The sequence below is a fragment of the Schistocerca piceifrons genome, chromosome 7 (genome assembly GCF_021461385.2).
Source record: "Schistocerca piceifrons isolate TAMUIC-IGC-003096 chromosome 7, iqSchPice1.1, whole genome shotgun sequence".
In the NCBI taxonomy this organism is placed as follows: Eukaryota; Metazoa; Arthropoda; class Insecta; order Orthoptera; family Acrididae; genus Schistocerca; species Schistocerca piceifrons.
Genome location: NC_060144.1, coordinates 53,798,517 through 53,824,045, shown reverse-complemented (window position 1 = coordinate 53,824,045; position 25,529 = coordinate 53,798,517). Strand labels below are relative to the sequence as shown.

At 39.4% G+C, this 25,529-nt stretch overlaps 1 protein-coding gene across 1 annotated transcript in view; it reads right to left on the bottom strand.

Moving 5' to 3' along the window:
* The window catches only part of LOC124804997 (FAM172 family protein homolog CG10038), a 277,839-nt gene that overhangs the window by 120,986 nt on the left and 131,324 nt on the right, over positions 1–25,529 (bottom strand). Inside the window, exon 5 of the mRNA XM_047265394.1 lies at positions 7,421–7,540. Within this exon, the coding sequence (XP_047121350.1) occupies positions 7,421–7,540 (120 nt within the window). The remainder of the gene's footprint in view (positions 1–7,420; positions 7,541–25,529) is intronic.

The following is a 25,529-nucleotide window of genomic DNA, read 5'->3' as shown; positions in this document are numbered from 1 at the left end:
GTAATATGTGGTATCAAAATTTAGTTCTACGATGAGTATGATGGAATATCGTGGGCACATTAAACACTTCTTTGCAAAAAATGAGATACAGATCTACAAAGGTTTGCTATCCCTACAACGAGGTCTTTATTTTGTTACCTTATGTGACTATATCTTTTTCTCATAATACATCTGCTTTGATGTCTGTATTATCTTCAATATTATGCAGTATGTCTTGTAATTAACTACAGCATAAACATTAAAGCTGCTTCTGATGGGCTGATAAACTTTCATCCTAGAAGATGCCCTTATTCCTTTAGTAATTTTATGGATTTTATGTACTATTTGGTTGAATTTGGATTACTATGGGGGGAGAACAACTTTCAAATAGGGTACGAATTTTAATAATAGTGTCATATTTTTGATTCTAGTTATGAGCACAGTATAGAGCACTCCAGTTCATGTCTTTCAGGAGTTTCCTAAAATGCTCAGTTATTTGGCATTCTCACTGATTATTGATTCTGTAATATAATTTTGTTCACTAGAAATTTCTATAAAAAAATTATCAATGGCAATTTTTCAACAATTACCTACCCTAATTGGGAAGTTTTCAGTATGAATTATGTTGAAAGATAATATTAATTGAATTTCCCATCAGTGATTGGCAAAACATGATAATAATATTATAAAGAAAACACTTCCTAGAGTTCGGCAAAAATTATATTTATTTGGTCACGAACTGGCTTTCAGATTTTCAGGCCATTTTTTAGTGACAGCTGAATGTCACAAACAGAGATAAATATGATGTTGCAACTTACACAGATATTATTTTACAGAAGATACAAAAATGACAAAGTGTTTACACAGGAAAATATTACAATAATTACATTAACTAAAAAGTATAACAAATAATGAGAAATAAACAGCCATATGCTAAATTAATATGAATCCCATTGCTCCTATATTTTATCGCTTATCCAAAATTTATAAAGACAGTGTTGCAATATGCCCGCTAGTATCATCCCCTTCTGCTCCATGTTACTTACTAGTGATTGAAAGCATTTACAGAAAAAAAAAGCATAGCTACTGATACAGTAATCCCTCCAAGCTCCAGCATCCACACATCCACAAACTTTTAGCTTTCCATTGAATGGTGCATCACCTCATATCTCTTCCATTATCCAGATTAGCCTTTCAATAAGACTGCAAACCATCGAACAGATCACTTCCAGCAATAACTATAGCCTGCTCTGATTGATAATATTATCTATTTATACTGTACAGGATGATTCAAAAAGAATACCACAACTTTAAAAATGTGTATTTAATGAAAGAAATATAATATAACCTTCTGTTCTACATCATTACAAAGAGTATTTAAAAAGGTTTTTTTTTCACTCAAAAACAAGTTCAGAGATGTTCAATATGGCCCCCTCCAGACACTCGAGCAATATCAACCCGATACTCCAACTCGTTCCACACTCTCTGTAGCATATCAGGCGTAACAGTTTGGATAGCTGCTGTTATTTCTCGTTTCAAATCATCAATGGTGGCTGGGAAAGGTGGCCGAAACACCATATCCTTAACATACCCCCATAAGAAAAAATCGCAGGGGGTAAGATCAGGGCTTCTTGGGGACCAGTGATGAAGTGCTCTGTCACGGGCTGCCTGGCGGCCGATCCATCGCCTCGGGTCGTTGACGTTCCGGTAGTTACGGACAGATAAGTGCCAATGTGGTGGCGCTCCATCCTGCTGAAATATGAATTATTGTGCTTCTTGTTCGAGCTGAGGAAACAGCCAATTCTCTAACATCTCCAGATACTGTAGTCCAGTTACAGTAGCACCTTCGAAGAAAAAGGGACCAAAAACTTCGTTGGCTGGAATGGCACAGAAAACGTTCACCTTAGGCGAGTCACGTTCATACTGAGTTGTTTCCCGCGGATTCTCAGTGCCCCATATACAGACATTGTGACGGTTGACTTTCCCGTTAGTGTGGAAAGTTGCTTCATCACTAAACACAATCTTTGAAACGAAAGATTCATCTGTTTCCATTTGAGCAAGGATAAAATCACAGAAATCGATTCTTTTAATCTTATCAGCTGCAGACAGTGCTTGAACCAATTTCAGACAATAAGGTTTCATAACTAACCTTTTTCGTAGGACTCTCCATACAGTTGATTGTGGAATTTGCAGCTCTCTGCTAGCTCTGCGAGTCGATTTTCCTGGGCTGCGAACAAATGCTTGCTGGATGCGTGCTACATTTTCATCACTCGTTCTCGGCCGTCCAGAACTTTTCCCTTTCCACAAACACCCATTCTCTGTAAACTGTTTATACCAACATTTAATACACCACCTATCAGGAGGTTTAACACCATACTTCGTTTGAAATGCACGCTGAACAACTGTCGTCGATTCACTTCTGCCGTACTCAATAACACAAAAAGCTTTCTGTTGAGCGGTCGCCATCTTAGCATCAACTGACGCTGACGCCTAGTCAACAGCGCCTCAAGCGAACAAATGTACAACTAAATGAAACTTTATAGCTCCCTTAATTCGCCGACAGATAGTGCTTAGCTCTGCCTTTTGTCGTTGCAGAGTTTTAAATTCCTAAAGTTGTGGTATTCTTTTTGAATCACCCTGTATAATCAGTATAAATAATAATTTATACTGATGATAAAATTGCACGACTTCTGTACACTGGCCAACTGCAGTCACTCAGTACTTACAAATCCTGGTACAAAATTTCACAGAATGGCAATATTTCAGATAATCTTCCAAAAAAGTAAACATCTCACAACTCTAGATCTGCATTGTATATCACAAAGAACATACCAAAATTTTTATTCGATAGTAAAGACAAAATGCAACCCTTGACACAGTGTGTTGTATATAAAATCACCTGCAACCAATGTGAAAAAGTGTATATCGGTCAGTCAGGCTGAGATGTGGCAATTAGGTTATGTCAACATGAGAGAAGCTGGTGATGAAGGAAGAAAGATACAACATTTGCTGATAATATTTTAGCAGAAAACCATCCATATGATGTAGGACGTGAAATTTTACATTCCATAAAAAAAAAAGGGCATAAAGATGACCCTACTGGAAATCAATAAACACATGACACAAAATGCCAGCCTAGTATTAAATGATCAGAATCAGTTTCCAGTCCCCCTCTCGTTAAATTAAGTTTTCATTACAGATACTAGATTCAAACTGTAAACCCATTTTATTTCTCATCATTTGTTATATGTATCTCCATATAAAAACTTTGTTTGCCCTTTTTAGTTAATATAATTATTGTAATATTTTCCTATGCAAACACTTCGTCAATTTTGTATCTTCTGTACAAATAATGTCTGTGACATAAGAGTTGCACATTGTGTTTATCTGTTTGCCACATTTAGTTGTCACCTGAAGATGGCCTGAGAAGCCGAAAGCTGGTTTGTGACCAAATAAATATAATTTTTCAGAACATTTGAAAGTGCTTTCCTTTATAATATTGTTGAATGATATCATAAAATTCTTACTGGGAGAGATTTTAATAAAATCTATACTAAAACTGCCAGAAACTTTTATTTCTTTAGTTTTACTGTTACCTAGGCCAACAGAGCTTCCAGATTATTTATGAGCAGATTAAAATTATCTGCAGGTGCTCAGTATAGACCTACTGTTGTAAAGGACTTCTTATGAAATTCTAATGCTGTTGCAAATGCTTCAATGCTGATGAACGTGGCAACTCCTCCTTCCTCCATTTCTGCTCTACAGATATGAGATGCTACCTAAGTCCTATAACACATCTATACCAGTTGCCACATGATGTTCAGAGGGACACATTGAGTCAACTGGGTTTGATGACTTATTTAGAAAACCAAATACGTAGTTACATCATTTTACTCATCAGTCTCCTAACATTTTGCTGCAATAAAGATAGCTGGAACTTCACAGTGACTGAGATATAAAATAAAATTTCTGGCAATTATCAAAAATATTCAACCAATAGCAGTTGGTATTGATGCAGTATGCTAGAATTATGTTCTTTAGTTTCTTTCTCAACCCGAACGTTTGTTTCAATTTTAACCTCTTATACAACTTTGTTTTCTTGTCCTCCCTACCTTAAAAAAGAAGCTGTTGCCCGAGAGTGCCTCCCGCCCCCCCTCCACCCCTACCTCCCCACCAACCCCTCATGGTCTTCTGCTATTAATCCACCCTGTTTCCGCTTACCTTCCTCCTGAGGTGCAGGACATATCTAGTACAATCCCATCTATTGACTGAATCAACAAGAATCACACCAATATAACCCTGCAACTGACATAAGCAGTCCTACCAACTCTAAATTTACTCTCCTGATGGAAGAGTTCAAATGAAGTCAGTCATGATGTCTCAGAATAGAAATCAGCTCAAAATTGGTATCTTTAAATACTGACACAATCTTTGCCCTCGATATTGTACCCATGATCTCTGTTAATACAGTTGCCTGGTCCATTCACTATAACCAAGATCTCTTCTTGGTTGAAGCCTTTACAAAGTGATCCTAAATCCTCAGTTACCTAACTCAAACAAGTACTAGGTGATTTTAACTCTAGCATGAGAACTAGCTAACAATTTTTTCCCTCTTTACTGACTCTCATACACTCTTACCATTTTATTTATTGCTGACAGTTTGGTGTGGTGTGTTTATAACTACATCTGCCTGAGGTTAATGTGTACTCCAATTAGGAATACCAACAGTGTAGGAAAAGATTATTACTTACCATAAAGAAGACACATCACAGTGTGGGAGACAAGAATGAGGAGGAGATGATATGACAGGGTGGAAACTGTTGGGTGGAGGGCGTGGGGTAGGTTGAGGCCGGGATAATTACGGGAGCTGAGAAAGTGTAGGACGGATAACTCCCATCTGTGCAGTTCAGAGAAGCTGGTGGTGGAGGGAAGGATCCAGATGGCTTGGGTAGTGAAGCAGCCTTTGAAATCAAGTGTGCTATGTTCAGCTGCATGTTGTGCCACAGGGTGGTCTACTTTGCTCTTGGGCACAGTTTGGCAGTGGCTGTTCATCCTGGTGGACAGCTGATTGGTAGTTGTATCAATATAAAAGGCAGTGCAATGATTGCAGCCCTCTGCCAAAGAATCCACCGGTCTTTCCCCACTCATCTCCTTTTTTGTTCCTTTCTTCCTCCACCTCACTGCCCCACAGCCTCCTGACACTGCACCTGTTGGCAGTCTAGTCCCTGCATGCTCCACCAGGCAGTGTTTGCCTCTCTCCCTATGTGTACACTACTATCCCTTCCCCTTCTCCTTCCCCACCCCCTCCAGATTGCTGCTTGCAAGCCCATGTGATGCTGCATTCTGGCCCAAGATGCTGGAGTTCGTGGTCGTGTGTGTGTGAGGCGTGGATATGTGTGTGTGTCTTTACTAATGAAGGCTGTCGCTGAAAGCTATGCTTGGTATGTCTTCTTTACAGCATGTAGCAATCTATCTTTTCCTAGACTGTTGAGGTTAATGTGTTTCTACATTTTTTTCAAATTAAACACAAAGCTGCCACATGATGTTCTATCACTGTTCCTTCTATTAGCTGTGTCCACTTTGCATCTCTTTATTCTTATCCCTCCTTAATGTGACCAGGTTTATCTAATTCAGGCTGAAAAATAGTAGTTTCCCCCTACTGTTCCACTATCTTCCTACCTTTACTGTATATCCTACAAAATCACTGAAGAACATCATTTACTTCCCCAATTCCCATACCACTCCAGTCACCACAATGGAAAGATACTACAGCATCCATCACACTGTACCCCAGAATTAATAATTCTATGGCATTTTTCAATCATGTTAATACAATAATTCAGTAAAAAGATGTCAATTAATTCACTGAGCTACAAGCAAACCTATTTAAAATATTTAGCCTGTACACAACTTTATGCAAACGTAATACCTCTGCAAACTTTCTTAAACATGCCATGCAAGTGAGCCTTCAAGGGGAAGATATACAAATGAATCTGTGGCACAGCCGTGGGTACTAGCATGGCACCTTTCTATGCTAACCAGTTTACAGGCCATCTAGAAGAAACCTTCCTATACTCCCGTAACTGTTGTCTGGTTCAGGTTCATTAATATCTTCATGATCTATACCCAGGGCTGAGGTGCCTTTCTCCTCTCTCCTCCACAGACTCAACAACTTCTCCTCCTTTCACTTCACCTGATTTGTGTTACCCCAATGTGTCGCCTACATGGACACTGAGCTGCACTTTTCCAATGGCTCCATCCATACTGCTGTCCATGTCAACTCCTATAACCATCAACAGTACCAGTGTATTAGAGCAGTCATCCCTTCCATACCAAAAAATCACCAACATGTAGTCTGACCACCTGTGGACAGCACTTATGAAGTGATGAGAAGCCCCTTGCCAAGTATGATGTATGTCTCGCTAAGGACTTCACACACAGTGTTTGTCACCCAAACCTGATCCACAGATGTGTGGGCATGACCAATGACCAGCTATCCTTCCCAACAAATGGCCCAGGGCCAAACTGTAGAGTAGAATTGATGTGTTGAGCACATTATGCTGTGTTTCAATGGCTGCTTCATAACCTGTTCCATATGGATTCTTCCTCCCAATGTCAGTTTTTCTCAAGTACATAAACAAGAGTTACCCCTCCAGCAATTTCTTTGTTCCAGTAATCCTCCTGGCCTCACTCTCCATTAGCATCTTACCTCACATCCACCTCCATCACTGACTTCTCTCCCTCTGACCTGTCACCCTTCCCAATCCATTCTTCTACATCATTGTCATTATGTGTTGAATGGACTCACTATTGCCTGTCTTGGTGTGTCACACTCCTATCCTGTACACATGTTGCCTCCCTCTGAACCACCATTCACCTTTCCTCAACCCTCCTACTTGCTCCTTGCTGCCTTTCTTCCCTCTCCCACTCCAACTGGCACAACCCCTAATCCCAGTCTATCTGCAAAACTGCTGTCCCAGCACTGAGTATTCAGCCATTCAGCTGGCACAATGGAGTTGTTTATAAACATACACTTTGACTCATCCCAGTTCCATAAGAGTTATTTTTCATATGAGATTCATGGCAATCAATAAATGAATAACTGGAAGGATAGAGGGATGAAAAAACAACTCTCTCTAGTCCAGTATCATTTTCACGTTTAAAAAAAATCAGACCAAGAAAGGCACAGATTGTGGTTCAACTCATAGTCCAACTCCTTTTAATCATGTCACAGCTTCTTATGAAAGTTTTACTAATGTTGGACATGACAAATCATTCATAAATGGCCCAAGTCTAGGAAATCAGCAGAAGAAGCAACAGAGAAAGATCAGGTTACATATTGCAAGCCATTATTATCACATGTATGCATATTTAGTCCTTATTTTTCAGAGACTGTAGGGCATATTATATAGGAACACCCAAATACTATCATAACACTTACCAGGTCAACTGTAACCACACCTCCGTAACTATGGGCGACAATTGCTATGTGCTTTGCTTTTGATTCCTTGACATAGTGCTTCCACACATAATCAGCATGTTCTTTAGGATCCCTGCTACCCTGCGAATAAAGTGACAAATTATGAAATAAAGAAAACAAAAGATTTAAATGACAAGATAAAAAACTCTGCCAATAAAGAATTAAAATGAGTGTGTTACTGTTGGTAATTAAGAGCCACAACTTTCTGTAATTAAAAAAAAAAAAAGAGACGTGAAATCTGTATTACTTAACAGCTAAAATGGTCATTCCGTCCCAGTAGCAGGTTACCTTTCTAACGGCTTACAGGGGCAAAAATTTTCAGTATTTCACGTACGTACTGAACGATTTTAAAAATTTAAACTGCTGCCATAATCTACTCATTAAGAGCTATAATCTTACATTTAACATTTGACAATATTCACTGAGGTGACAAAAAGTCATGGGATAGCGATATGCACACATACAGATGGCTGTAGTACCATGATACAAGGTATAAAAGGGCAGTACATTGGCAGAGCTGTCATTTGTATTTAGGTCATTCATTTGAAAAGGTTTCCAATGTGATTATAGCTGCACAATGGGAATTAACAAATTTTGAATGTGGAATGGCAGTAGGAGCTAGACACATGGGGCATTACATTTCGGAAATCGTTAGGAAATTCAATATTCCAAGATCCACAGCGTCAAGAGATGTGCTGACAATACAAAATTTCAGGCATTATCTCTCAACACAGACAACAAAGTGGCCAACAGCCTTCACTTAATGACTGAGAGCAGTGGCATTTGCACTGAGTTGTCAGTGCTAACACACAAGCAACACTCTGTGAAATAACTGCATAAATCTATGTGGGATGTACAACGAACATATCCCTTAGGACAGTGCAGTGAAATCTGGCATTAATGGGCTATGGCAGCACATAAGTGACGCGAATGCCTTTGCTAATAGCACTACATCACCTGCAGCGCCTCTCCTGGGCTTGGAACCATATCGCTTGCACCCTAGAGGACTGGAGAACCATTGCCTGGTCAGACGATTTCCAATTTCAGTTGTTAAGAGCTGATAGTAGGGTTCGAGTGTGGCACAGTCCCATGAAGCCAAGGAACCAAGATGACAACAAGGCACTGTGCAAGCTCCATAATGGTGTGTACTGTGTTTACATGGAATGGACTGGGTCCTATAGTCCAACTGAACCAATCAGTAACAGGAAATAGTTGTGTTCGGCTACTTGGAGACCATTTGCAGCTATTCACGGACTTCATGTTAGAACAATGCTGTCATGTCAATGGGCCACATTTGTTCGTGATTGGTTTGAAGAACATTCTGGACAATTCAAGTGAATGATCTGGCTACCCAGACCACCAGATGTCAATCGCATCAAACATTTATGGGACATAATCGAGATGTCAGTTCATGCACAATATCCTGCACCAGCATAATGGTGTGTACTGTGTTTACATGGAATGGACTGGGTCCTATAGTCCAACTGAACCAATCAGTAACAGGAAATAGTTGTGTTCGGCTACTTGGAGACCATTTGCAGCTATTCACGGACTTCATGTTAGAACAATGCTGTCATGTCAATGGGCCACATTTGTTCGTGATTGGTTTGAAGAACATTCTGGACAATTCAAGTGAATGATCTGGCTACCCAGACCACCAGATGTCAATCGCATCAAACATTTATGGGACATAATCGAGATGTCAGTTCATGCACAATATCCTGCACCAGCATAATGGTGTGTACTGTGTTTACATGGAATGGACTGGGTCCTATAGTCCAACTGAACCAATCAGTAACAGGAAATAGTTGTGTTCGGCTACTTGGAGACCATTTGCAGCTATTCACGGACTTCATGTTAGAACAATGCTGTCATGTCAATGGGCCACATTTGTTCGTGATTGGTTTGAAGAACATTCTGGACAATTCAAGTGAATGATCTGGCTACCCAGACCACCAGATGTCAATCGCATCAAACATTTATGGGACATAATCGAGATGTCAGTTCATGCACAATATCCTGCACCAGCAACACTTTTGCAATTATAGATGGCTAAGGAGGCAGCATGCCTCAATATTTCTGCAGGGGCCTTCTAATGACTTCAGTCCATGTCACATGGAGTTGTTGCACAATACTGGATGAAAGGAGGTCCGACATGATATTAAGAGGTGTCTCATGACTTATGTCACCTCAGTGCAGGTCAAGCATTAAAGTTAGAAAGTGTATATGTCTTGAGGCAGTGTAACTCAATGCGTACAAATGATCCAGACTATATTCATCATAAGAGCACTTAGCAACTTACAAGAAATTTTAAACATAGTTTCAAACCTTTTCTACATATTATCTCACTTACACCCCCACAAATTAATGAAAGGAAAACAGTGTATCGCTTACTAAATGTCCGTGTCTCATTTGTAAAGTAATCACACATTTGGGCATGTATGGGAGTTTAATTCTTTAAATAATAGGGGGTGGCAGGAGGTTACTGCTAAATGTGAGCATTCTTGAATAACAGTGTATGTTTTAAGCAATGGCACATGAGGGTGGTTCGATAAGTCTGGTAAATTTCAATGAAAGAATGGAACATTTTTGTTGCACCTTTATGGTTGGTAAGCTTCATTATTCCAAGGACCATATAAAGAATTTTAATAAAATACAGCATACAGTTCATTGTTGATATCCACCTGAATTATCCAGTGAGTCAACTGTGGATGAAAATAACGAAAACCAAGTTTTGTGTTGTTATAAAACATTTTCATTTGAAGGGTTGGACAGTCACCCAAATCAAAACAGAACTGGATGAAGTTCACATGGATTATGCATCATCACTCAATGCCATTTACTTTTTAATGAATTTAAATGTGGGCAGACAGGCACGCTCCAGCTGTTCAACTGAGGAAACCACTGACAAAGTTCATGATACAGAAACGCAATACTGCTGAATCATTATTCATGAGATTGCTGAGACTGCAGGCATGTCAACTGAACGAGTTTATAATATGTTGCACGGACTGGTTATGAAGAAGCTAGGTGCGAGGTGGATGCTGCGATTGCTCACATTCAACCAAAAGCACATCAAGCACAACATTTCGACACAATGTCTTATGAAGTTTAAATGCAATCCGCATGACTTTTTACACCTATTTGTGACTGTTGAAGAAATCTGGAGTCAAAACAGCACTCAAAACAATGGACAGAGGGTGGTGAAAGTGTAACGAAGAAGGCAAAGACCATTTTGTCTGCTGGTAAGATGATGGCCACTGTTTCTTGAGATTCCCAAGGAATAATCCTCATAGGTTAATTGAAAAAAGACAGAACCATATTATGCTTAATTGTTGTCTCGTTTAAAAATTGTGTTGGGTGGAAAAAGACCAAGTTTGGTATGCAAAAATGCGTTCTTTCATCAGGATAGTGCACCGTTCCACACACCAGAGATCATAATGATGAAAGCGTACAAATGGGTCCTCGAATTGGTTTCTCATCCACCCTATTCACCACACTTAGCTCAAAGTTACATCTTCCTGTTCCCTAACTTGAAACTTTGGTTTTCTGGAAACAAATTTTCATCAAATGAGGAACTTATAGTTGTAGTCAATGAGTATTTTTCAGACTTTGACAGAACCTATTTTTCCGGTGGTGTGGAAAATTGGAGGATCGCTGGATTAAGTGTACAGCCCTCAAAGGAGATTACTCAGAGAAGTAAGGTGAGATGATTATGAAAAACATTCCCTCTTGCTTTTTTACCATGATTATCAAATCACTCTCATACATTTCCAGGTTTTTCTATGCAAATATCAGAAGGTACTTCAAGAAAAAATGAATGACAGACAACAGACCATTAGCCACATTTGAGAAAATGGATGAATGCACGAATAGTAAAGACGATGACTTACCTAAACTTGTAAAATGCTCTTTTTAAGAGTTACAATTAAAAAAACTAACATACACTTATTTCTATTACTGCAACTAATTCAGCATCAATATCTGCTTCTACTCTCTACTAACCACTGTGAAGCTGAACCACTTACCACGGCTTTTCCCCATACCATTTGCATATGTAGTAAAGAAAGAATGATTGCTTTAATTTCTCTGTGTGACTGTAATTAGTCTAATCTTGTCTTCACAGTACCTACAGAAATAGTATTTAGGAGGTTATAACATTTTGAAAAGGACAGCTGCTACTCACCATATAGCGGAGATGGTGACTGCAGATAGGCACAACAAAAAGACGGCCACAAAATAAGCCAGAGTCTGTCAGATACTGTGGCCTCATGTGTGTGAGTTGCATTTGCATGAGTGTGTGTGTGTTGCCTATTTTCAACAAATGCCTTGTTGGCCGAAAGCTTATTTTGTGACAGTTTTTTTGGTGTGCCTCTCTGCGACTCTCATATCCACTACATGGTGAGCAGCAACTATCCTTCGCATAATATTGTTACATTCCATCATGTATATTCCACTGTTTGATTTAGGAGCCTAATGTTATATTCCTAGATTCCTCACTTAATGCTGGTTATTAAAATTCTGCAAGTAGTTTATTGTATAATAGTTGACAATTGTCCTCAAGCATCTGCCAATTCTAGTTTTTCAGCATGTCTGTGGTACTTGTGACCATTTGTGTTGCCCTTCTTAGTCTAGTTTAATATCCCTTTCAGTCCTATATAGTATGGATCCCAACACCCATACAGTATTCTAGGACTGACTGCACGAGTGTTTTATATGCAATCTCCTTTGTAGACAAGACTGACTGCATTGCCCAATATCCTAAAAATGAAATGAGTCTGCCAATTGTTTTACCTTCAACTGAACCTATGTGATCACTGCATCGAAAGGAAAATTATCTCAAGAAAACTATAAAATTATCAGATAGAATTGCTGGTCAGTTCATTCCTCCTGGGCAAATGACATACATGCAGAGAGGTACACACACTATTCTAGTTTTTGGAACTAATAAGGTTCTTGAGGGAGGAGGAGGAATTGGTCAGGGGTAGGTTACAGAAAAAGGGCAGGTCGCTCATGTCTGAGGAAGGGTGGGAGCCACCTGTCAGAAATAAGAGAAGAGAGAAAGATGAAAAGGGCAGGAGGTATTAGAGAGAGTAAGACATCAAAGATATGCTATGATTTCTCAAGCCAGGCCCTGTAATGATATCATTTCTTTCTGATATCCTCTCCATTCACCTTCTGTCACCCTCCCAATCTCTGTAACATACTAGTCAAACCATATGAAATTCCCAAACCAATACACCAGCCCCAAGATTCCAACCATTGCAGTTGTAGCTGCTGTAAAACCTACTCCCTGAATCCTCTCACTACCAGCTACTGCAGCCACACTTTTGATAAATTCTACAATATCAAAAGAAGAGCAACTTGAAAAACCATGGGTTTATAAACGACATGTGCCCACTGCACAGGGTTTTATACAGAAATGATCGCAACTAAAGTAGCTGAGTACAGAAGCATTGTTCACCTTGGGATCACCCCACATCTCACACAAGCCATTTGAATAACCCTACCCAATACCAGTTACCCTGAATTCCAGAGAAGGGAACATGCAATCCAACACATGCTTGCATCTCTACATCATCAATCTCCATTAACAGAATCCCACCCCTTCAACTCATTTTTCACCACCACCTTTTCATTATGATACATAGTTTATCTCACTATTTCCTTTATTTACTTTTCCCTTTACTTTTTCATCTACATCCCCCACTCATACTACTGATTTCCTCTTAATCCATTTTTTACTCATCACCATCACCATCTCTGGATTGACTTAACAACATACTATCAAGAACCTCCTAATCATTCTGATGTGCCTCCCTTCCCACTTCATCTTTGTTTCCCCTCATCCCAACAAGAGAATGACTGCCCTAATCATGGGTTCCTAAATCTATCAATTTCTCCTCCATTAAGAAGGAACCATGGACCCTGCCGTTGGTTGGGAGGCTTGCGTGCCTCAACGATACAGATAGCTGTACCGTAGGTGCAACCACAACGGAGGGGTATCTGTTGAGAGGCCAGACAAACGTATGGTTCCTGAAGAGGGGCAGCAGCCTTCTCAGTAGTTGCAGGGGCAACAGTCTGGATGATTGACTGATCTGGCCTTGTAATGCTAACCAAAACAGCCTTGCTGTTGTGGTACTGCGAACAGCTGAAAGCAAGGGGAAACTACAGCCATAATTTTTCCCGAGGACATGCAGCTTTACTGTATGATTAAATGATGATGGCATCCTCTTGGGTAAAATATTCTGGAGGTAAAATAGTCCCCCATTTGGATCTCCGGGTGGGGACTACTCAAGAGGGCGTCGTCGTCAGGAGAAAGAAAACTTGCGTTCTACGGATCGGAGCGTGGAATGTCTGATCCCTTAATCAGGCAGGTAGGTTAGAAAATTTAAAAAGGGAAATGAATAGGTTAAAGTTAGATATAGTGGGAATTAGTGAAGTTCGATGGCAGGAGGAACAAGACTTTTTGGTCAGGTGAATACAGGGTTATAAATACAAAATCAAATAGGGGTAATGCAGTAGTAGGTTTAATAATGAATAAAAAATAGGAGTGTGGGTAAGCTACCACCAACAGCATAGTGAACGCATTATTGTGGCCAAGATAGACACGAAGCCCATGCCTACTACAGTAGTACAAGTTTATATGCCAACTAGCTCTGCAGATGATGAAAAAATTGATGAAATGTATGATGAGATCAAAAAAATTATTCAGGTAGTGAAGGGAGACGACAATTTAATAGTCAGGGGTGACTGGAATTCAACAGTAGGAAAAGGAAGAGAAGGAAAGGTAGTAGGTGAATATGGATTAGGGCTAAGAAATTGAAGAGGAAGCCACCTGGTAGAATTTTGCACAGAGCATAACTTAATCATAGCTAACACTTGGTTCAAGAATCATGAAAGAAGGTCGTATACATGGAAGAACCCTGGAGATACTAAAAGGTTTCAGATAGATTATATAATGGTAAGACACAGATTTAGGAACCAGGTTTTAAACTGTAAGACATTTCCAGGGTCAGATGTGGACTCTGACCACAATCTATCGGTTATGAACCGTAGATTAAAACTGAAGAAACTGCAAAAAGGTGGGAATTTAAGGAGATGGGACCTGGATAAACTGAAAGAACCAGAGGTTGTAGAGTGTTTCAGGGATAGCGCAAGGGAATAACTGACAGGAATGGGGGAAAGAAATACAGTAGAAGAAGAATGGGTAGTTTTGAGGGATGAAATAGTGAAGGCAGCACATGATCAAGTAGGTAAAAAGACGCGGGCTAGTAGAAATCCTTGGGTAACAGAAGAGATACTGATTTTAATTGATGAAGGGAGAAAATATAAAAATGCAGTAAATGAAGCAGGCAAAAAGGAATGCAAACATCTCAAAAATGAGATCGACAGGAAGTGCAAAATGGCTAAGCAGGGATGGCTAGAGTACAAATGTAAGGATGTAGAGGCTTATCACACTAGGGGTAAGATAGATACTGCCTACAGGAAAATTAAAGAGACCTTTGGAGAAAAGAGAACCACTTGCATGAATATCAAGAGCTCACACGGAAACCCAGTTCTAAGCAAAGAGGGGAAAGCAGATAGGTGGAAGGAGTATATAGAGGGTCTATACAAGGGCGATGTACTTGAGGGTAATGTTATAAAAATGGAAGAGGATGTAGATGAAGACGAAATGGGAGATATCATACTGCGTGGAGAGTTTGAGAAACCACTGAAAGACCTAAGTCGAAACAAGGCCCTGGGAATAGACTACATTCCATTAGAACTACTGATGGCCTTGGAGAGCCATTCCTGACAAAACTCTACCATCTGGTGAGCAAGATGTATGAGACAGGCGAAATTCCCTCAGACTTCAAGAAGAATATAATAATTCCAATCCCAAAGAAAGCAGGTGTTGACAGATGTGAAAACTACCGAACTATCAGTTTAATAAGTCACAGCTGCTAAATACTAACACGAATTCTTTACAGACGAATGGAAAAACTGGTAGAAGCCAACCTCGTGGAAGATCAGTTTGGATTCCGTAGAAATGTTGGTAAACGTGAGGCAATACTGACCCTACGACTTATCTTAGAAGAAAGATTAAGGAAACTTGTAGACTTAGAGAAAGCTTTTGACAATGTTGACTGGAATACTCTCTCTCAAATTCTGAAGGTGGCAGGGGTAAAATACAGGGAGCGAAAGGCTATTTACAATTTGTACAGAAACCAGATGGCAGTTATAAGAGTCGAGGGACATGAAAGGGAAGCAGTGGTTGGGAAGGGAGTAAGACAGGGTTGTAGCCTCTCCCCGATGCTATTCAATCTGTACATTGAGCAAGCAGTAAATGAAACTAAAGAAATGTTTGGAGTAGGCATTAAAATCCATGGAGAAGAAATAAAAACTTTGAGGTTTGCGGATGACACTGTAATTCTGTCAGAGGCAGCAAAGGACTTCGAAGAGCAGTTCAATGGAATGGACAGTGTCTTGAAAGGAGGATGTAAGATGAACATCAACAAAAGCAAAACGAGTATAATGGAATGTAGTCGAGTTAACTCCAGTGATGCCGAGGAAATTAGATTAGGAAATGAGACACTTAAAGTAGTAAAGGAGTTTTGCTATTTGGGGAGCAAAATAACTGATGATGGTCGAAGTAGAGAGGATATAAAATGTAGACTGCCAATGGCAAGGAAAGTGTTTATGAAGAAGAGAAATTTGTTAACATAAAGTATAGATTTAAGTGTCAGGAAGTCGTTTCTGAAAGTATTTGTATGGAGTGTAGCCATGTATGGAAGTGAAACATGGACGATAAATAATTTAGACAAGAAGAAAATAGAAGCTTTCGAAATGTGGTGCTACAGAAGAATGCTGAAGATTAGATGGGTAGATCACATAACTAATGAGGAAGTATTGAATAGGATTGGGGAGAAGAGAAGTTTGTGGCACAACTTGACCAGAAGAAGGGATCGGTTGGTAGGACATGTTCTGAGACAGCAAGGGATCACCAATTTAGTATTGGAGGGCAGCGTGGAGGGTAAAAATCGTAGGGGGAGACCAAGAGATGAATACACTAAGCAGATTCAGAAGGATGTAGGTTGCAGTAGGTACTGGGAGATGAAAAAGCTTGCACAGGATAGAATAGCATGGAGAGCTGCATCAAACCAGTCTCAGGACTGAAGACCACAACAACAACAATTAGTTTTGAGAGCTAGAATAGGGATGTATTTTTAAGTGTGTCTATTGGCAGTACTGTTTTTTCTCCCAAAAGAGAGAATTGGCCAGCAAACCTGTCTCATAATTCTACATTATCATTCTCTTTCACATCCCTACAAATTGTTACGCTCAAGTATTTGTATGAGTTGTCTGATTCCAACTATGACCCACTGATATTGTATTCATAGGATACTACATTTAGTTTTGTGAAGTAGATAATTTTATGTGTTGTACTGTATTTTTATTGGTTCTGTGTCTACAAATGCAGCTTATGTGTCAGAAATGGGGCAAGTCAATTTATATGCATACACTTGAAACTGATTTCTATGCACACACATTTGAGATTATACACTTCATATATTTAAATAGTCTTCACTAGAGTAAAAGTCAGCTTCTACCAGTTTTTCCATTCGTCTGTAAAGAATTCGCGTTACTATTTTGCAGCTGTGGCTTATTAAACTGATAGTTCGGTAATTTTCACATTTGTCAATGCCTGCTTTCTTTGGGATTGGAATTATTATATTCTTCTTGAAGTCTGAGGGTATTTCGCCTGTCTCATACATCTTGCTCACCAGATGGTAGAGTTTTGTCATGACTGGCTCTCCCACGGCCGTCTGTAGTTCCAATGGAATATTGTCTACTCCGGGGGCCTTGTTTCGACTCAGGTCTTTCAGTGCTCTGTCAAACTCTTCACGCAGTATCGTATCTCCCATTTCATCTTCATCTACATCCTCTTCCATTTCCATAATATTGTCCTCAAGTACATCGCCCTTGTATAGACCCTCTATATACTCCTTCCACCTTTCTGGTTTCCCTTCTTTGCTTACAACTGGGTTTCCATCAAGGCTCTTGATATTCATACAAGTGGTTCTCTTTCCTCCAAAGGTCTCTTTAATTTTCCTGTAGGCGGTATCTATCTTACCCCTAGTGAGATAAGCCTCTACATCCTTACATTTGTCCTCTAGCCATGCCTGCTTAGCCATTTTGCACTTCCTGTCGATCTCATTTTTCAGACGTTTGTATTCCATTTTGCCTGCTTCATTTACTGGATTTTTATATTTTCTCCTTTCATCAATTAAATTCAATATTTCTGCCAAGGATTTCTACTACTCCTCGTCTTTTTACCTACTTGATCCTCTGCTGCCTTCACTACTTCATCCCTCAAAGCTACCCATTCTTCTACTGTATTTCTTTCCCCCATTCCTGTCAATTTTTCCCTTATGCTCTCCCTGAAACTCTTAGATTTCCACCTTTTTGCAGTTTCTTCAGTTTTCATCTACAGTTCATAACCAATAGATTGTGATCAGAGTCCACATCTGCCCCTGGAAATGTTTTACAGTTTAAAACCTGGCTCCTAAATCTGTGTCTTACCATTATATAATCTATCTGAAACCTGTCAGTATCTCCAGGGTTCTTCCCTGTATACAACCTTCTTTTATGATTCTTGAACCAAGTGTTAGCTATGATTAAGTTGTGCTCTGTGCAAAATTCCACCAGGCGACTTCCTCTTTCATTTCTTAACCCTAATCCATATTAACCTACTACGTTTCCTTCTCTTTCTTTTCCTACTATCAAATTCCAGTCACCCATGACTATTAAATTTTCGTCTCCCTTCACTATCTGAATAATTTCTTTTATCTCATCATACATTTCTTCAATTTCTTCGTCATCTGCAGAGCTAGTAGGCATATAGACTTTTACTACTGTCGTAGGCGTGGGCTTTGTGTCTATCTTGGCCACAGCAATGCGTTCGCTGTGCTGTTTGTAGTAGCTTACCCGCATTCCTATTGCTTTATTCATTATTAAACCTACTCCTGCATTACCCCTATCTGATTTTGTATTTATAACCCTGTATTCACCTGACCAAAAGTCTTGTTCCTCCTGCCACCGAACTTCACTAATTCCCACTATATCCAACTTTAACCTATACATTTCCCTTTTTAAATTTTCTAACCTACCTGCCCGATTAAGGGATCTGACATTCCACGCTTCGATGCATAGAATGCCAGTGTTCTTTCTCCTGATAATGACGTCCTGTTGAGCAGTCCCCACCCGGAGATCCGAATGGGGGACTATTTTACCTCTGGAATATTTTACCCAAGAGGACGCCATTATCATTTATCCACACATTTAATCATACAGTAAAGCTGCATGCCCTCAGGAAAAAATTATGGCTGTAGTTTCCCCTTGCTTTCGGCCGTTCGCAGTACCAGCACAGCAAGGCCGTTTCGGTTAGTGTTACAAGGCCAGATCAGTCAATCATCCAGACTGTTGCCCCTGCAACTACTGAAAAGGCCGCTGCCCCTCTTCAGGAACCATACGTTTGTCTGGCCTCTCAACAGATACCCCTCCGTTGTTGTTGCACCTACGGTACAGCTATCTGTATCACTGAGGCACACAAGCCTCCCCACCAAATGCAAGTTCTATGTTTCATCAAGGGGGGGGGGGGGCCTCAATATGGTAATCGAATTCTTATCATACCCGTCCCGGCATGGCATCGTTGACTGTGGCAGTTGCTTCCCATGTTCTCTCCTGGAACTCTGCTACATCATATGGTAGAGGCGGTACATACACCAGATCTTTAATGTGTCCCCACAGAAAAAAGTCACACGGAGTGAGATCCATGGACCGGGAAGGCCATTTCATGAAACAGGAGTCCTCTTCTGTAGCACGGCCAATCCATCAATGTGGCTGCTACGTGTTCAGGTCCCCACGAACTTCACGATGAAAATGGGGTGGAGCCCCATCCTGCTGAAAGGTGAACGGAGAGTCCTACTGCATTTGAGGCATCAGCCACTGCTGCAATATGTCCAAGTAGGAATATCCAGTGACAGTGCTCTGGGCGAAGAAGAAAGGCCTGTACAGTTTTCGACATGACAAGGCACAAAAAAAGTTCTGCACTAGATCCAATTTTAATGTTTTCATAGACAGCTTCTATCACAGGACTTTCCACACTGTCACTGGAGCTATTTCGAGTTCATGGGATGCACGATGCACCAATTTCTTTGGACTACTTATGAATGTCTCTTGTATGCGCTCCACATTCAGTTCACTCACACTAGGATGTCCGCTTCTCTTTGCCAGGCACAAGCAACCCGTTCTAACGAATTTGTTGCGCCAGTGGTAAATGGCCTGCCTTGTTGGTGGCTTCTTACTGTACTTGGTTCTAAACATCTGTTGAACAGCTGTGGCACACTTGATTTTGTCGAACTCCAACACACAGAAAGCTCGCTCTGCACCTGAACTCGCCATGTTTGCGACTAGCACTGACTATCGACAAATTACCAAACTAAGCTGTGGCAGTATATATGGAAAAAAAAAAAAACTTTCAGGGTGACATATGTATAATATCTGTACAATGTTTGGTTCTTGTGTAATAAATAATTGGAAGTGTTTCCAAACTTTATGTACACCCTGTATTTTGGCTGACTCTCATCTCAGGGCATTATGAGGGTATTGGAAGGCCTGGTGGAGAATGTGGTTGAACTTTTCAATGCCATGCTGATATTGGGTGATCAGAGAAGTACAGGTTAGTGTCTGGTTAATAAGTTTACTGGTGGCAAAGGAGCAGATGGCACAGGAGATTTGTTTATGGATGAGCTGGATAAGATACTGTGACAGTAACAGCTCTCATTAGGCTCATCACTATACTTCAACAACTGCTTTCCACTGCTGATGCGCCAACCTTAGGTGGCAAGGCTGTAAGGAAGAGATTTTTTGACACCGACTTGTTTCTGACGGAGTGGCTATTGAGAGAAACTAGTTCTCACACATTTTAACCAACAATAGTCTAGCCCAGCCCAGTTAACACAATGAAGAAATGGAGGCATTCACTTTCACAGCCTTTTTGCTATAATTCAACGTCACTTCTTCAACAATCAGAAGAATTGTTAACAGACACAACATTAAACACATCTTTCATCTATCTACCAAACCGAAGAACTTACTAGTTTAAATCAAAGATAATCTCAACCATTGGAATCTGTTGAGAGGCCAGACAAACGTGATTTCTGCAACCTTTTCAGTAGTTGCAGTGGCAACAGTCTGGATGTTTGACTGGTCTGGCCTTATAACATTAACCAAAATGGCATCGATGTGCTGGTACTGTGAACAGCTGACAGCAAGGGTAATTTTTCCCGAGGGTATGCAGGTTCACTGTATGGTTAAATGATGATGATGGTATCCTCTTGGGTAAAATATTCCGGAGATAATACTGAAAAAGCTGTTAATACAAATAGTACCCAAGACTGGTGTGGTTTCTCGATCTGATTATGTCTATTTTGTCACTGTCTGCTAGATAAAACAAAATAGGCCTTTTGTAACACATACCAAATAAACAAGACTGTTTTGGCACAAATGGCCATTTTTTTATAACACGACAGAATATAATCGATGAAGTACCAGTATCAAATGCCTATTAGGCCTACTACAAGCAAAAAGCTTTATGTTAGAAAATAGTTTCACATTTCATTCATACGCACCAGCTTCTCTAGCATGAGATCGAAAAGTAGTATAACGAAATTTTTATATAAATTTGGAATCATCTTACTCTTCCATAATTTGTGTGATGTCCCCATTTCTTCTCCCTCCTCGTTCCAACAAACAATCTTGTCATCACCAATTCTGCAGCTATTTCTGCCATGTCAAAATTTGTTCGCCCATTAACTTCACTAATCCTGCCAGAATCACAGGTTTAGTTATCCTGCGATTATTTTTCGGTTAGGCGTTATTATGTGTTCGTACAACATGTTTTCCACGTTACTTCCCAAACAGAACTTACGCGGCTGCTGTCCGGGGACTGTAATACTGGTCCTTACTAGTGTAGCGATGTGGCCAAAACATTTTTGTCAAAATTTCATTTTCTTGGATACACCAAGAAGATAATACGTAATCTTTCTCACCTGTTATTCCTGTCAGTCATTTATTTCTGTTCTGGTAGTCTGAATCTATGGATTTCGCTAGTAATTATAACAATGCTGATCATTCGCAAACCCAATCAACCACATAATCAGAAGGCGATTGGCATTCATCTGTTCGGCATTAGTCCCTCAGCTCGTATAGGCCCGTCCCCTTTTTTCAGGGGAAAGTATTGCTAGTTGCGATGAGGATTCTCGTGACAGAGACATCACATTCACTATGCACGCATTCAAAAGTCAACTTACGATTCATTTAGAATTCAACTTATAACGTGTTCAAAAATGTTCAAAAACCAACAGGGAAGCGTTTCAAAATCATATGAATAATCTAACATGTTAGACTGTGCTACTACTCAAACGTGACTCAACAGCAAATGCACATGAGCCCGCGCGTAACTGCTAAAACAAATCAAATGTAAACAGTTGCAACTTCACGATCATTTTAGGTAATTTGTTGTTACGAAGCACTGCATATCTTCCTAAAGCCTTTGACACATTTTCAATTGGCAGACGCTTGCATGAGCACTGTGGGGCGTTGTTGTATATGGCGCATTTCCTTTGCAATTTAAATTATTTTCATTTTTTTCTCTTGTTTATGTTTTATTGTTGAAGTATTATTCTGCAGTAATGGGATACAGTAATATCCTATGTTGGAGTATCGGTTCTTACCAGTCAAAATTACAAAAATTTAACTGAAAACTAAAACAATGAAAAATTCCCGGAATTTTAAAAATATCCCAGGTTTTTCCCGGTTTTCTCCCAGATGAAAAAATTCCCAGGTTTTTCCTGGATCTCCCAGTTGTCTCGGGTCGTATACACCCTGAGTATAATGTGAAGATAATACTACAGACTAATATACATATCTTTCCCTTTTTCTGTATTTTCTTTTACTTATTTCTTGCTTTATTTTCATGATATACTGAAAAGGTTCTCCCAGGATATGTTTTGTAAATTGAATTCTTGGTACAATTACGTTTCTGTTCAAGTAATGAGGTAACTGTTGTGCTGAGCATGTACTGCTACATACTATGTTCATGGCCGGTGAAAAGTATGTGTTTGGACAGTCCCACATTTATGATCTCTATGTGTACAGTAAATAAAGACCTAAATCAAACAAAGGAAAATCCAGAATGGACTTTAACACTTTTATGAAAAGTATAGTTGCTGCTCACCATATAGCAGTGATGCCAAGTGAAAGATAGGCACAACAAAAAGACTGTCAGAAAGTAAGCTTTTGGCCAACAAGGCCTTTGTCAAAAATAGACAAAACACACACACACACACACACACACACACACACACACACAGTCACACAGTCTCTGGCTGCTGAAGCGATTTAAAGAACTAGTGACTTTACATATCGCGTTGCTCATTTGCCAGAACCGCGGTTTCATTCTGTAAGGCTGATAAGATTTGTCACCCTGTAAAGATACTGTTTTTGATTGTAGATAGCACAAACTGTTTAGTGTGTTTAGTGCATACCACATATTGTGGAATGAAACAGAAAATATGGTTACACGTTTTCGTGTTATGTAACAGTACAAAAAACTTTTAACTGTGAATGTATGGTGTGCCGATCACAGTGTGATTAAATTGGTTACGAAGACAATTGTGCATGGCACTTTTTCCTTGGTTTAAACTACGGGCTGATGATTTACAGTGCAGTTGACTTGATTTACTTTCATAGTCCGGATGGATTTACTGTGAAAAGAACAATGCCATAATCATAAATTATAAATCTGAGAACTGTGGCTAAACTGTGTATGAAGCATTATAATGGCAGGTTACATCCCACATTAGTGGAAAGAAGCATATTTTATGTTTGTCATTTCATTTCATGCTAATATCCAAATTCAGATTAACTCTGAAAACATTAAGCATTCTTTTTAGATTCGCAAGTGGTGCCCACAATCAAGCAGCTCAGGAAGATAATACCAATTATTGGATTATGTGCTCAGGGATCATAGACTAACAATGTGAATGTCAATCACTCGCCAGCAGCATCATCAGCTAAGTGGAAACCATTTTAAAGGAATACTGCCTAAGCGACACCGCGAACCCCATTGTTCTAATCAGAGATGAAAAAACTCTTTACATAGAAATGACACTAACTTTTCTTGGTCATTCATTTTACATAATTGTAAATTGTCATATTGTAATGCTATTCAGCTTCATTTTCAATAGCACTCAGAACAGTAGATAATATTCCATTTCATTCACTAAATTATTTCTTTTCATTATCATAATAGCTTTGCAAACTAATTAATTTCTGACACAGTCATTTTTGCAAACAATAGCTAACAATACTAGTGAGGTAAAAGTTTTGTTTCTTTTCATTTGTCCTTAATTGCCAATTTTTCTTTATTTATGTAGTTTGTAAGTATTTACCTGCACTTGCATATTTTATTGTTCTGCATTACGTCATGCGTGCTGTGCTGTGCTATGCGGATAGTGTTTGCGCACTGATCATTATTTGCCATTACATTAGTAGGCAGAAGCATGCCATGAATTGTGCAGTTTGGTTAGAAGAATATTATATCGGTGGTAATCAGTTTGATTTGGGCTATTGGGTGATCATTCGTAATTATATAGTTTTTGGGTCATCACTTGCATGCATGAGTGTAATTTTCAGGTAAATTGGGGTAGAGTATTCCTGGCTTCAGTTATCTTAAAATTTCTGAGAATAGTAAATTTAAAGGAGACAGACTGGAGTATTGCCACTCCAACTAGTTGGACACAGCTGGTTCTTGCTCAGTCGATGTTTGAGAAGGTACTACTTTGCATGATACAGCTACATTTTTGTGATACTAATGCAGATCCATTATCTTCACATATGCTGATCACATTGTGAAAGGAGAGTGTTATTTTAGTGCTGTCCTGATAGAACCTGTAAATTTTTGGATCGAAGTTCGAAATTTAGTGGAAAGTGTAATTTGTTTTTAATTTGTCTGTATTCATTGGGTTTACAACATGAAAATTAAAGAAGATGAACAGGTAGCTAGTTTCCAGACATGGGGAAGTGAACAGGTGGTAGATAAAGATACAGGATCTGTAATGGAAAATGTAGAGAGAGGATCAATCACTAAATTAGAACCAGGTGTCAAAATAGAGGTAAATGAGAAGGATGGAATAGAAAGTATGATAACAATGCTGTTAGTGGAAGTGAAAACAATGAAAGATGGACAGAAAGAAATGAAAGAAGGGCAGAAGAAACTGGAGGAGAAAATGGAGGAAGTGCAGAAACAACAGAATGGGCAGATAGTAACTGTTTGCAAAAATGTAGTTAGACAGGGGCGACTCTAGAAGTCGGTCCAGGGGGGGGGGGGGGGGGGGGGGGGGGGAGCTAATGGGAGGTGGGGAGGGGGTTTGGGGTAATGGAATATCACTTAACAAAAGGAGAGTTGGGGTCCTCCACCGACAAATTGGTGAAATCCGTTGTTACTTAAAGTAGTTTTTGATAACTGTTTTGCAGTGCAGTGTAAAAAATGTGTATTAATAAATAATAAGATGCTGATTTTAAGTTAAATGATATTTATTGGTTTAGATAGTAAGCTATTTGCCACTCTTATTCTTTTGTTAAAATGTGTTTGAAATACAAAAATTATAAAAAAAAAGATTGAATCTGTTGGAGTTATATATTCACTGATCTCTGAAGTAATTTTATTCAGTGTAATACAATATTCCATTGGGGGGACTATAGCCCCCCCCCCCCCCTGCCCTTGCCACTGCCCCTGTAACTAGACAAAAAAATTCAAACAATGCTTGAAGGACTTTAAAATGGAGTTGGAAGATGAATTAGAAAAGAAAATACTGAAGTTCAAGTTGGAGGCAAGTCAAGATTCTGATAACTTCAAAGATAATGCTAAAGAGACATTCAAGGGAACAGAATTTCAATTAAATGACAAACAAAAAAATTTGAGATTGTTACAACAGAATGAGTAGAATGCATGGATAAAGAT